The 14,683-nt window shown below is 37.8% G+C and overlaps 1 protein-coding gene across 3 annotated transcripts in view; it reads right to left on the minus strand.

The window, feature by feature from the left end:
* Positions 1–213: 213 nt before the first annotated feature.
* Positions 214–14,683, minus strand: part of NEK1 (NIMA related kinase 1) — a 100,869-nt gene continuing 86,399 nt past the window's right edge. For all 3 annotated transcript variants that reach the window (XM_083367276.1, XM_083367275.1, XM_083367274.1), the window contains 4 exons: positions 10,257–10,456; positions 3,946–4,079; positions 2,992–3,124; positions 214–2,002 (listed from right to left, as the gene is read on the minus strand). In XM_083367276.1, the coding sequence (XP_083223402.1) occupies positions 1,989–2,002; positions 2,992–3,124; positions 3,946–4,079; positions 10,257–10,456 (481 nt within the window). In that variant the 3' untranslated portion in view covers positions 214–1,988. The remainder of the gene's footprint in view (positions 2,003–2,991; positions 3,125–3,945; positions 4,080–10,256; positions 10,457–14,683) is intronic.

Here is a 14,683-nt window from a genome sequence, read left to right on the forward strand (position 1 = left end):
AAGCAGGATTTCCTTTGGGCTAAGACCAAATTATTACATGTAGAATTTCTATATTTTCTCTTCCTTTGAAATATTTAAAATACAAATTTATTATCAGGGAAAATTGTGCAGCAAAAAGATACATGCATTCATAGTGTTCATTTGCAATCTAGAAACATATCATTCTCTGCTTAAGGGTTCAGCAATTGACAATAAAGACTATATAAGTTAAGATGCATGTAAATTGTTTAATGGATTCTTTGTAAATATCAAGTATCAAATAAATTACCCTGGAGACAGTATAAATAAAAAAGCGTACATATGTTCATGTAGTCAGTTAATTAGAAAGTCAATCTGTGTATAAATCTTTGTAGAATCCACAGAAAATTAATAATGTTCAGTGTCAAGTGTAATTAGTTCTCTATCTGAATGAAAATTTGCTTACATAACTTTCAAATGGAAAATAAGCTATTTTCCTATTTTTTGAACCTCTTAAAACTGCAAGGAGGGCATATTCGACAGATGAAAACTATATACAATGCCTTTTAAATTTTCTTTTCTATCATTTAGTTTAGAAGGCTAGTTTAAATCCAGCAAATTGTCTATTCTTATAGATTTTGTTCATCATATATGGAGGTGAACATTCCATGGAAAGCAATTTTACCTCAACTAACCATTATATAGTCAGTAAGGCAGCTTCTTGCCTTTTGCCATCTGGAACCTAGATTTATTTTCATAAAAGATATGTATATATTTCTCTATAATTGCCTGGAGTGTAAACTAAATTTTAGTTTAAAATACAAAATATAAATATGTTTTAATTTTATTTCTTTTTTGTGCAATATAAACATGGAAATTCATTAGCTGCATAAATCAAGAAAATCCAAACTATCAAACAAACAACATCTTCAATATTTATTTCATATAGTTAGAATTACTTTAAAATTTTAATTTTATGTTTATATACATTCCACTTTCCATTGTTAGTCAGGAAATACAGAATTATATTTTCAACATATATTGTTATATAGCTGATTCAGCTGATCAATACTATCTGTTACATACAATAATGCTTTGATTCATCATCTTGCAGAAATTCTCTCTCCCCATTAAAGAATTACTTTTCAATGAAAAGTAGAGGAAATAAAATCCAGCTTTTCCCTTTTAAACAACCCAGCTGTAGAATATGCATTTAACTTTCAAAACAACAGCAATATTACATTTGTTTCTGTTAGGATGGTCTTGTTAAAGGGAAACAAAAAAGCAGCAGACTTAGCTGGGTACACAGTACTCTAATAAGAAAACTTCGTCCTGAAACTCCTTTGATTTATAGTGGAAAATCACTTATGCTGCAAACTGACAGAAATAGTATTGAAACTGAGTTGAGTGATTTCAAAGAGAAAGATGATAAACTGATTAAGACATAAATACTGAGAATTGTAAATAATTTTACACACATATTCTACAGCAAAATAAAAAAATAGTTTCTATTAAATGCATGTAAAATGTTCTACTAATTTCAGGGAAATTACTTCCATATTGTATGCACTTAAGATCAAGTAGTATTACTGAAAAATTGGCATTCTAAACAGAAAACAAAGTCATCTTTAAAAATTCCACCAACAGGAGTCAAGGTTGTTTAAACAAAAAAATATTGTTTTGTTTGTTCCTTTTTACTGCTTAGGAAAAAGAAAAACAGTAATAGCTACTATACCACCAGCTTCTTCATAACTGATACTTTCAAATGGTAAATTATTTCTGAGTGTCTTTCTATTCTTTGTAATTCATTGTAAATAGAACACGGCCTTCAATGTGTTACTGAAGAAATGAAGCTATGCATCAACAGATATTTATAAAATGGTGAAAAGAGTCGTGTTTTTTCCCATTTTCTTCATGCTACCAAGAAGATTTTAAGTCTGTCCCAATAAAGTGTTATTTTTGTTGTACAGTTTGTTATTACAGAATAAAATTCATACATCTGCTTTTGCTTAGAATGTCACAAAAATGTATTATTCATCATTGTCTGCAAAGAAAGATTTTAAAATATTTAATTATGGAAAAAACAGCTTAGCAAGCACTTTCAAAACTGCCAATCTACTAAAAGACATAATGAAAACATACTAAATAAATAACAAGTCTGCTATTTTTATACTTCAGTCTTCTCAGTTTAATTTTACCATGATTCAAGTTTTATATATTAAAGTTTTGGAGATACATACTTCACTTATATGAATCAAAAGCTAATTTAAATAGTGTGTTACAAATATAAGATTTAGGTAACAATCAGAAGACTATTTAGCTTGTAGCAGAATCATGAACCTTTCTCCCTTTATTTCTGCAACCCATTCCATCTCTGTTTTAGAAGCTAACCATGGTGTAATATTAGATCTGCATTAATTTATTTATTTAGCATATGGTACATATCAATTTAATGATAACCCTAGTTAGCCTTTAAATTAGATTTGATAAAGATATTAGGAACAATACAACTCAATTTGTATTAAATATTAAGGCAGCTGTAAAAATTGTTTTATATTAGTTATGAAAGAATCTCAGGAACTGGCAAAATCCTGTTTTTTCCTCTTTCAATAACAGGCGAAAGATCAAGTTCAATATTAATATTGGACCAAGTCGATATACATAAATATACAAAACACTGTATATTTTAGCATATTTACTTTCTGCAGTATGAAAATGTCTAATAAGATTTCCATTAAAAACATTAAATAGAAAAATGTACAGTTACAAATTCCAGTATGACAAATTAGTTAGTTCTATCCAAAGAATGGGCAAACCCAAGCTGATGATACTACTGGATAGAATCCTATTAATCAGCAAAAGTAGTTCTAAATTTACCTTAATATTTGCCAGTAAAAATATACAATTTTCTAGTGTATATAGAAACAACTGTTGTGCAACAAAAAAAATGGCATTGTACACAGTAACTTCCTAACCATGAATAGCAGTCAGCAGAAAAATAATGCTGAAAACATGTGCTTGTCAGATACTTACCTTCCTGGTATGCTCCATCTGCCATTACTAAATGGAGAATTTTAGCATACTGATGTTTATGTTCATTTCCTAAAATATTTTGAACTATTGTTGAACACGTATCAATGCTTTCATCTTCATCTTCATGTATAGCCTAGAAAATAAGGCATAGAAACTTAACGTAATAAAATATTATAAGCTCACAAACTTTCCACATCCAGATCCAACAAGGCACCATAACTGCTAATTTTTTTTTTTGCTAAAGCAGAAACTGAAGGGACGCGGTGGCTCAGTGGGTTAGGACGCTGAGCTTGTCGATCAGAAGGTCGGCAGTTTGACGGGTCGAATCCCGAGTGCCACGTAACAGAGTGAGCGCCTGTTACTCGTCCCAGCTTCTGCCAACCTAGCAGTTCGAAAGCACGTAAAAATGCAAGTAGAAAAATAGGGACCATTCCGGTGGGAAGGTAACAACGTTCTGTGTGCCTTTGGCGTCTAGTCATGCTGGCTACATGACCACGGAGATGTCCTCGGACAAGTGCTGGCTCTTCAGCTTTGAAACAGAGATGAGCACCGGCCCCTAGAGTCAGAAACGACTAGCATGCATGTGCGGGGGAACCTTTACCTTACCTTTAAGCAGAAACTATCATTATTAAGCTACCTTTTCAGTGGAAAAGCTGGGGAGTAGAAGTTAGCAGTTATGGAGGACTGTCTCTAAATCATGTTATTCAGAAAATGATTAGCAGAAGACAAAGAGTCTCTACCAGCCAGAAATTACCAAGGATCAGCATAGATGGGCCTCTAGCTCCTGAACACAATGAATTACTTAGAACATCATTAAGAAACTGTATGTTAAAACTCATTTGGAAAATAACTATATTAACTTAATTTCATTAAAAGAGTTCTTATATTGTAAATGAGATTATTATTAGTAGATAATAATTTTGCTCTCGTCTTCATATTGAACATTCTACAAACCTTTATTTCTTCATAAATTTTGATGAATTTTTCAAAACCTATTTCTCTCTCCAGGTTACATCTCAGTTCTTCTAGATGACTGAACACACTATTATATTCCTCACATTCACTGGCATTATCACCATCACTGTTGTCTATAAAAAATATAAGAAAATATTTTTGCATTCCAATTTTTATTGTAGCAAATTTGTCTTTTTTCCAGTTCATGACTAAATTTTGAAGTTGTCATATTTACACTTATTTTGAATATTTTATAGCTTCATATGACCATATACAAATATAACAGTAAAATAATATGGCTGCATAGCTAAGTGTCAAAGTAGCAATAGTAATAGCACTTACATACCACTTCATAGTATTTAAAGCACTCTCTGAGCAGTTTTCAGAGTCAGTATATTGCCCCCAACAATCTGAGTCCTCATTATACCAACTTTGGAAGGATGGAAAGCTGGTCAACCTTGACTGGTCAGGATCGAACTCCTGACAGTGAGCAGAGTCAGCATGCAATACTGCATTCTAACCACTGCGCTACCATAGCTCCTGTTGTAGTAACTACTCTGTCTTGGAACAATGCAATCTGAACATTTATCATTTATTTAAATCAGTATAAATTGGTTTAAATTCAATTACTTTTAAGAATTAATTACAATGTACACTCATTTCCACTGCATTTACAATTATTATTTCAAAAGTATCAAGTTTAGAGTACAATATACCAAAGAATATTAAAAAATTAACCAGAGATCTTGTCTAGGCATCTGTAAGCACAGAATATTCCTAGGAGGGGGAGGAATCTGTCATTCAAGAACACAGACGTAAACCTCCAGTTTATAAAATTGAAGTACACAAACTCAAGCAGCATATAACATTAAAAAACAAAACAAAATCAATTCACATTTACACCTATTAAGAATTAGTTAATTCACATCAAGATCTTGTATCTATGTAATAAACATTGATTGCAACCAATCATTAATAACCATGTAGACTGGAATGAGATTTTTTAATCTGCAAGACAATAATAATACTGTATTGTAAGGACCTACCTCAGCTAAGCCACCCAAGAAAGCAGAACTCTTGAAACAGGTGTTATCTCAAAAGGAACTTTTATTAGGGACTAGTGATAGCAGGGAAAACAAGGCAAGGTTACTTCCGATTTAGCACTATTGTACTGCGGTATCCTAGACAGAGCATCTGCCAGGAAATTCTTCCCCCCAAGCAGGTAATGAATTGTAAAATTGAATCAGTGTATCAGAACCCACTTCAATCCACATCTCAAGAAAGAAAAATTCTTGGAGACAAGATTAGCCAAGCAGGAACTTTTAATAAAATATAGATGAAAAGAGGGTATAACAGACAGGATCTGAAGAATCCCCTCACAGATTGATATTTTTAAAGTGTCTCCAAGCAAACTCCACCCCTCAGTTCATTTGGTCAGTTCCGGATCAGCCAAGCTCCAGGTGGCAAGCCCCTCGTGGGACAAACAGGATCATTCCCACCCCGACATTTCATCCGGAGAAACAATCCAGATTCCAGGCGCATTCCTTCCTCACTTACCACCCCCTTTCTTAGCTGTCCAGAAGATAAGAGGGGAATGCCTGGTAATTGGTTATATTGTGATGGATAGCAGGCAGGCGGAATACACAAAGGTTACAATTAAGGAAGTAAAAGTAATAAACTCCCATGGTTGTTCCCTCTTCTTCTTGGGAATGGCAGAATCCAGGGAAGGGTGAGATTTGGGTTTTGCACAGAAGAGATAGTTAAAAATGAAATATAAATGGATTCTGACATGGTGGAAATGCTGAGACCACCATGCTTGCTTAGGGGACAGCTTCCTAGGGGTTTTCATAGCTTCGAGATTCTTGTGATCAGTCCAAACCTGAAATGGTATTTTATTCCCCTCTAGAAAATGCCTCCAGGTCAGGAGGGCTTTAAGATTGCTTTCATCATTTCTGAATTTGGATCCACTAGTTCGTTTTCAGGAAGGGTAGGCTCTTGGTTTTTCTTCACTGATCCTTTGCTGTGGCAATCGACTGTTCAGTGACCTTCCTTTCATTTGAAGCACGCTGTGGAGTGCGGTGGGGTTGCTGTTGCCCATGCGGTCTCACCCCTCCTCTCAGGTATTGGCTTGAAACTGGTTCTCACCGGGCGGTGCTGATTTTGCATTGATCTATTTACACCTCTGCCAGGAGGCTCTGCGGGCTACACAGGCATTGTACAGGTTTTTCTTCAGGCCATCCTGCAAACAGCACACCACAATGTCTTCTGGCCAGTTTAAGCAGCTGGCCAACTCGGAATTCCTCCATGTACTGAGCTACTAATCATCACCCTTGTTTCACCATTTTTATGTGGTCACGGGTTTTCCGGTGTGCTGGGTGATCTTTGAAGTGGCGTCGGGGGACTGCCATAAACTGGTTAAAATTTCCTAGTTCTGGAGCATTGCAGTTGCAGAGGGTCACCATCCAGTCAGCAGCAGTGTCTTCCAGTGCTAGGGTGATCACTCTGACTTTGTCAGCGTTCTCCTATATATTTTCATGTAGGTGAATACTTGGGCTAGGTAGAACCCCAATCTCTTGGGACTCCCATCAAATTTCATCCCCAATGGAATTGGCTTCACCTCTGCCTGTTGGAGTATAGCCCCTCTGGGTCTTTGGGGCAGTCGTACTCATTGTGCTGCTACTGCGGGGGGGGGGGGACAGCCACCAACATAGGCCCTGTTAGTTCTTTAATAGCTACCTCCTCTGTTTCTTTCTCTGATTCCGATTGTTCTTTCAGTTGGGCTTTTAGTTCCTTGAAGGACTCTCGCACATATTCCATTGTCTGCTTTAAGATTGCTTTCATCATTTCTGAATTTGGATCCACTAGTTCGTTTTCAGGAAGGGTAGGCTCTTGGTTTTATTTCTTTGCTTTCTGCTTTCCTCTGCCTTGTGTGAGTTATTTTTCCGAGCCTTTCCTTCCCAGTGTTTTCTTTCTGACCCTGAGCAACCACCTAGCTCGATCACCTTCTGCCAAGGGTTACGCCACTCCCAGGTCCCTGGAAGTGCTTTCCCCGGGGTCTGCCAGAGCGATATTTCTGCTGCAGATTTCCATTTTTCCCTCTTCCATTTTGCTGTTAGGAAGGGGCACATCAGCTGCGACCCACCTTGGTAGGACAGCTGCCTCTTTAGGCTGGGCACTATGCTGACCTTGCCTTATGTAAGGACCTACCTCAGCTAAGCCACCCAAGAAAGCAGAACTCTTGAAACAGGCATTGTCTCAAAAGGAACTTTTATTAGGGCTAGTGATAACAGGGAAAACAAGGCAAGGTGTGAGGAAAACCCACGAAAGCAGTATATTAAAAGCAATATTCAATACTACTCCCCCCCGAGTCACAGTGTTCATTTAAATTCCAGCCAATCCACAGGTGGCATAGTGTTTTGGTAACTGGGTTCTTTGGTGCATTATTTGAAGGTCTCTCTTGCTTTCATTTCCTTCTGGCTCCAAGCGCAACCGTCTCTCAGATAAGGGTGATACATTCCATCCCCTGGGGGAAGCATACAATAGCAAGACAGTGCAAAGCATCCCCCCTCCCAACAGAATGGCAGGCCACAAAAAAAGGTTACAGATTCAGGAATAGGCATAGGGAAACAATGATTTTCTTTTGAGGATATGACATGCATATTATAAATAATATACTTTAAACTGTGCTGCCTTGAATTTCATTAAATCTTTTTCAGGTGATTATATTAAGTACGATAATTCCCACTTAACTGCACAATGGAATTCTGGTGACAGAGCAACACAAGCAGGTTATTCCTATGGCAATGGCAAAGTAATATTTATTAAAGGCTTGCTCACTATAAAATAGCACTAATGAAAGTAAGAAATGTTACAATATTAAAATCATCTATAAGAAAAGGACCCTGTGTCGAGCCCCGCGGGCCCGACATTCAACGAGGGGCGGCGTGCCATGCCCGTGGGTCTCCACCATCACATACGCCCCTCTCTCACAACTGACTGGTGGCTCTGATGGCCCCGCAGTCACCAACGTCCATGGGTGGCCCACCAACTCTTACCGGGCCCAGGATAGACGTCGGCCTTTGCGCCCGCCTCAGGAAGCCGCGCCAACACAGAGGGAGCCTTCCGCCATTGCTGCAACATAGAGGGAGCCTTCCGCCATTGCCGTGCCTGCGCAGAACGGTTCAACTGACGGTGCAGCTTGCAAGGGGGCCAGAGCGGCCAGTGCGGCTGTTCCCACCAACGGCCCGACTGCCCTTAGCTGCTGGCAGGCAGGTGTCGGTTTGGGAGCCCCTTCCTTGCCACCGGACGGCTGTCCTGGGCAGAGGGAGGGGCCCTGCCGCCGGACAGACAACGGAGGAGAGGCGCACGCGAGCCAAGCATATGCATGATGGGCTGCTGGGGCTTTCTGGTTGAGCTGAGGTGAGGGGACACTAATGGGTTATGAAGGGGTTGGGGCCATGGGGGACGCGGCGGCCGGCGGGGAACAGCTGGCGAGGGGGAAAGGCTTCCAAGGGAAGGAACGGGATGGGGGAAAAATACCTGGGAGGCCGAGGGAGAGGGCACGTCGAGGATCAAGGAAAGGCATGGGTGGGAAGGAACGGGATGCTTGTAGGGGAGGCGGGCGGATGCTGGTTTACTGGGCGTGGTGGTTTAATGGGCGTGGTGATTGTTACATTATTGTACTGCTATAAAAGCAGCGTTGGGTGCAACAAGCAGCCAACGCTGACTTTTTTCCTGCTTTTGGATTGCTGTGTTGAGACAAATAAATCACTTTTCCTTTGTGGGTTGTCTCTCGTTCCTGCAAGAGCTGTTGTTCCACTCACTTCAGGACGAGCATTTGACACCCTGAAGGGCACTGAATTCAACTCTCCACTCAGAACAGGAATCAAAATTAAAGCATACAGGCAACTGTCTACCTTCTGCTGAAACCCATCCAATTAAGAGCTACCCACCAGCTCTGGATAATTCCAAGGGAAGGAACGGGATGGGGGAAAAATACCTGGGAGGCCGAGGGAGAGGGCACGTCGAGGATCAAGGAAAGGCATGGGTGGGAAGGAACGGGATGCTTGTAGGGGAGGCGGGCGGATGCTGGTTTACTGGGCGTGGTGGTTTAATGGGCGTGGTGATTGTTACATTATTGTACTGCTATAAAAGCAGCGTTGGGTGCAACAAGCAGCCAACGCTGACTTTTTTCCTGCTTTTGGATTGCTGTGTTGAGACAAATAAATCACTTTTCCTTTGTGGGTTGTCTCTCGTTCCTGCAAGAGCTGTTGTTCCACTCACTTCAGGACGAGCATTTGACACCCTGAAGGGCACTGAATTCAACTCTCCACTCAGAACAGGAATCAAAATTAAAGCATACAGGCAACTGTCTACCTTCTGCTGAAACCCATCCAATTAAGAGCTACCCACCAGCTCTGGATAATTTAAATGCTGTGTTAATTAATTTTTTCCAACAGTCAATAAAAATCTAATTTCTTGTAACTTAAATCTATTATTCCATGCCCTTTACTGTGAATGCAAAAGGACAAGTCTTGTATTACTTGCAACATCTTTTCAGGTATTTGAAGGATGAATTTCCACCCTTGTATCTAAACATCCTCAGTTCTTTTCAATCTCTCTTCATAGGTTTTAACTTTTAATCCTTTTTGAGTCTTTAGCAATTTTCCTGAATTGTTCTTAAAGTGTCATGTCCAGAATTGGACATAAATATTTGAGATTGAGTCTAACCAATGGAAAATAAATGTTTCCCATTATCATAGTGAAAAATCTTCAAATATTTGCCATGTTTTAACTATTTTGTATATCCAATTAAATAACTTAAGACTATACACACATTCAACAATTTTCACACTTTGCATAAATCTCAAAGTCAAATGTGGTAAGACATTCACCTGTAAACTGTTGCACTGTAAAATCAGAAACACAGTTTTGAAGGATGCTGACACGTTAGTCCTAAATATGCAGTGGTATATGGGACAGCGCTTCAGTATAATCTATTTTAAAAACATTCCTGTTCACGTCTGTAGTAATGGGCAATCTATATTAAAGTACCACACTATTCTCCTTTTAACAGCCGTTTTGCAATTAACTACATGGACAACAATAGTTCAATCTCAAGCTACTTATTAGTTCAATTAATGCTAAATAAAATGCTTGCCTAGTAGATTTGATAAATTTATATATGTGTAACATAGTCCTAATGATTTGTCCTTGAGGTTAATTTTGTTTAAACATCATACAAGCTGAAGAGTGACTTACAAACTTTCAGACATACCTTTCTATAAAACAATTACAGAACTAAAGCCTACCTGAATGCCATTCTTCATTAAAAGCACTCTCACTACTGAAATTGTTGCCATCCTCTTCCACCTCTGTATCATTTCCTAGGCACTCAGCTTTTAATGTTGTTTCTTCCTCCTCACTAAATTCATCACTGGGTTGCTCTCGAAGTAACTGCTCCATCGATGCCTGAAGCTCTTGCAAATCTGAATCTGTCTCCCCAAAAATACTGTAACACAATTTTTTTTGGCTATTACTTTACTCAAGAGAATAAATTCTTCAGAAATGTTGAAGCTAAAACTGCAAAGCATGTTTTTTTATCCACAATAATAGCTAATACTGATCATAGAAAACAAAACCATATGTGCCATATGGTTATTTTGTCAAGTAGTTGCTGCACTAAAATCATTCTATGGATTTTTTATATGATTTGCAAATTATACCCTTATCTGATCATGTGGATAATTATCAGAAAAGTATTATTTTGCATTAGAAGTATTAAACAGATATGGGAAATATAAGTGATCAACTCATTCATAAATTTAGTTTTGGATTTTGTTCAAGTGAACAGCTTTATAGAAGTAAATATACTATAGACTGAAATGTATCACATGAATTGGACTTCAATTGTGCTGAGATAAATACTGAACGTTTTACAGATAATTTCTTTTCCATTTATTCAATTTAACTTCAGTCTTATGGATTCAAACAGTTGAGGTTCTTTGCTTTAGAAGAACCATTTTAACACTGAAATCAATAATAGGAAGTTGGACTGACAAAGAAAAGCCAATATAATCTTAGTTATCTTCACTTTCTCAGCTTAAAAGGAGTCATAATTGAAAATTTCATTCCTTATCTCATTGTCATACAGATAGATCTTAGCAGAGAGGCCTGCTTAGGTCTTAATAGGAAGAGAAATTTTCTGAAATATGATATATGTGAGCAAACAAGTACAAGATGTTCTACAGATGGCATATGTCTCCAGAAAAACTACGGTAGCTAAAATGTTTAAGGACAGATCTATGAAATGTTGGAAATGCCATCAAATACCAGGCTCTTTCTATCATATGTGGTGGACGTGTGCAGAAGCTAAAACCTATTGGAACATAATCAAATCATGGATAGAAAAGATGATACAACAATGTATAGAATTAAGACCAGAAATATTCCTCTTGGGTATTTTACCTGAGAAATATAGCAAAGAGAACACATATTTGATTATTCATATAACCACTGCAGCTAGGATTGTGTTTGCACAAAACTGGAAGGCACTGAAAGCTCCTCCAGAAGAAGAGGTGATCAGGAAAATAATGGAATGTGCGGAAATAAATAGATTAACAATGATAATTAAAGATAAGACAGAGTCAGAGTATTATGAAATTTTGGGAAAATTTTATGAGTGGGTGAAAAAGAGAATATGCTTAAAAGACAGCTAACACTAATTTAGATGGAAGAAAAATGAGGTGATAATGATATTCTCATACCTAATATAGACATTGAAAATCCAAGGAGAGGAGCTGCTCGGACATCACCCCTGAATTGTATCGGAAGAGGAATAGGAGGGAAGAAAGGAGAGGAGAGAGGGAAGAGAGTGGAGGAGGGGGAAGGAAGGTTGGAGGGAAAGAGGAGAAGTGGGGAGAAATGGAGGGGAGTGGTGAGGGAAAGAAGAGAGGAGAGGAAGAAGAGGGAAGTAGGAAAGAAAGAAAAAAGGGAAAAAGAAAGTAGAGAAGAGGGAAGAGAGAGGAGGGTGGATACAGTGAAAGGGGAAATGGACGAGCAGCACCCAAACTTACGTATATGTATTTATGTATGGTGATATATTTGTTGACTTGTTTGTGGAAGAAATGGGAAAATAAAATTGAATATATATTTTAAAAAAGTTACTATTTCAGGACAGAGTGTGTGGTTATGACAAATAAATGGAAAATCCCAAATTCTAAACATGAATTTCTCAACCATTTTGCAAGAAGAACACAAGAAAGTAAGATTTTAATTAAAAGTGGGTGATTATTTCGCTCCACGAATAAAACAATTTTTTACAAAATAAAAATGATATGCAGCCACTGAGACAAAGGAGAACGGATACAAGCTGTTATAAGACATAGGTTTTGAATATTTAAGAACTGCTTTATAAACTAAGAAATTCACAAATAACTGTGCAACTGGATATACTACTTCAACGAGAATGTGAGTTGTAAACCTTCACATTCACAACTAATACCTGACATCAGCTTACATGCTAACCAGTAGCTTAGTTTAAATATACAGTACATCTCCTGAATGAAGGTGGCTTCTGACATACCCAAAAGGTATATTGCTCTGTCTTTGAGAAGGAAAAATATGAATTATTTTAAACACTGAGCAGAAGTTGATGAAGAAATTAAGAAATTTTTGCTGGACTAAAACTGAGAAAAAAGATTAACACCATTTCTGAAAGCTTCAGATTAAAGATTGGAATTTCCAGAGAAAAAATAAAGTCCAGTTAAAAGGAAGCAGTAAAATTCACTTCCAGTTTGCCATCGCAGTGGCGCGGTTGCTGGAAGACGAGCTCCGTTTTTCGCATCCAATTTCGTCCCACTGGGAGACTCTGGAAAGGGTCAAAAATCACCCTGTAGGGGCGATGAGCAAGGAAGGGACCCCTGCTTGTTCGCGGAAGGGTGGAGGCCCTTCTGTTGGATCTAGGGAAGCCCTCCAAACCTGTGGGGGAAAGTCCGGCCATAGCAATATGGCTCGTCGCTGAGCTGCTGACAGCTGAAGTAAAAATCACCACCAAGCACCTTTAAAGCAAAGCGGATGAAACTGGGTGAGATTTGATCTTCTCTTTAAGGCTGTAAGTACTTTTTCCTGTAAAAGCTGCCCAAAGTATTTTTTTCCCTGTGAGGAGAGGGAAGAGAATTTCTACCCCACCCTCTAAGAACAGCAGAGACTAACTACCCAGGGGAAACAGAGAACAATTTTAATCTAATTGGATGTATATGCTTTTGAAACTTGGGGACTAAAAGTGTTCTTATTCTTGCTGGAGACGTTTGTTTTTATCTAAAAAAAAGAAATAAGACGTTGAAAAACTATCATAAAAGCTTTGGACTTAAAAAACTTTAAACGGTATCGGTGACATCTTGTGGCAAAGTATGGAATTACAACTTATTGTTTAAAAGAGACTTAGCTTGAAGCCCAGACACACAGAAAAAATCTTCTCTGACCTTGACAGCTGCCACCTGTGAAAAACTCAGCTGCAAAGAAGGAACTTTTGGGTCATATCTGCTTTGTTTGAATTATGAATGTAAACTTTTACTGACTTTCAGAGCTATACGTGGGGAATTGCTTTCCTATTTCTTTGCAAGAGAAGCATATGTTATCACACGAGATAAATGGAATATCTTGGACTATAAACTCTTACTTGACAATTTCTACTGTAAAGGCCACCTATAACATGTGAAATAGATGCCCCATACCTAGCTATAAAACACAAAAAAACTATTCTTAAAGTTTGGTTCTAAAAGGCTTCAACTTAACATACTATCAAGAGAATATGGATGATCAGGAAAAAAACCTTTCCATGTTGATATCAACACTCAAAACCATTCTTTCAGCTTGTGACAAAATAAGATGCAACATAAAGGAACAAGATGCCAGCTTAAATATACAAACACAGATCTTGACTACAACCAAAAAACTAACAATGCAGAAAATAACAGCAGAAGTGGAACAACTAAATACTAAGACAGAGGACTCAAGTGACCAACAGATTCAGCCAATGGAAAAATCAGAAAAGGGAGTGACAACAATGAAAATGGAAAAGACTTTTTACAAAAATCAGAAGAAATTTGAGGAAAAGGAAGAACAGATTAAATGGAAGATAAACCTATCAGGACAATTCTGGGAAATTGGAGTAATGGGGGGGGGGCGATCTAATGAATACAAATGGGCTGGAGTTAAAGTGCGATAGAATTTTAAGTGGTTTTTTTAGTCAGTTAGCTTATTTTAGCTTAAGTTTGTAAAAGTTAATACCCTGTATTCAGCTCTGGGAAGTCGGGGGGGGGGGGAAGGTGGAGGGAGGATAAGTGGGGGGGAGGTGGAGGGAGTTTATGTTTTTAAAATGCATTTTAAAACTTTTCAATTAAAAAAATACAAATGGGCTAGTTCTTCCAAAACAACTACAACCAACTGGTCTTTCTTATTCTAAATAATATATATAATAATAGAGGGAGAACTATTTGATGATTCAAAAGCATTGACATGGAAGGTTAATTGGCAAAGGAAGAAAGCCAGAGTAAGGCTGAAGAAAATAAGGGTTTTGGTTTATTAGAGGGGATTTCATATTACTAACTAAAGGGTTGAATATGGTGGAAAATAGATAATTTTTAGAAAATACAGTAAAGTAATATTATAATTGAATAGGTAAGATGTGTAACAAGACTAATACACTTTGATATGAAAAGGGAAAAAGGGAGAAGTT

Source organism: Vipera ursinii (assembly GCF_947247035.1).
Source record: "Vipera ursinii genome assembly, chromosome: 7".
NCBI lineage: Eukaryota > Metazoa > Chordata > Lepidosauria > Squamata > Viperidae > Vipera > Vipera ursinii.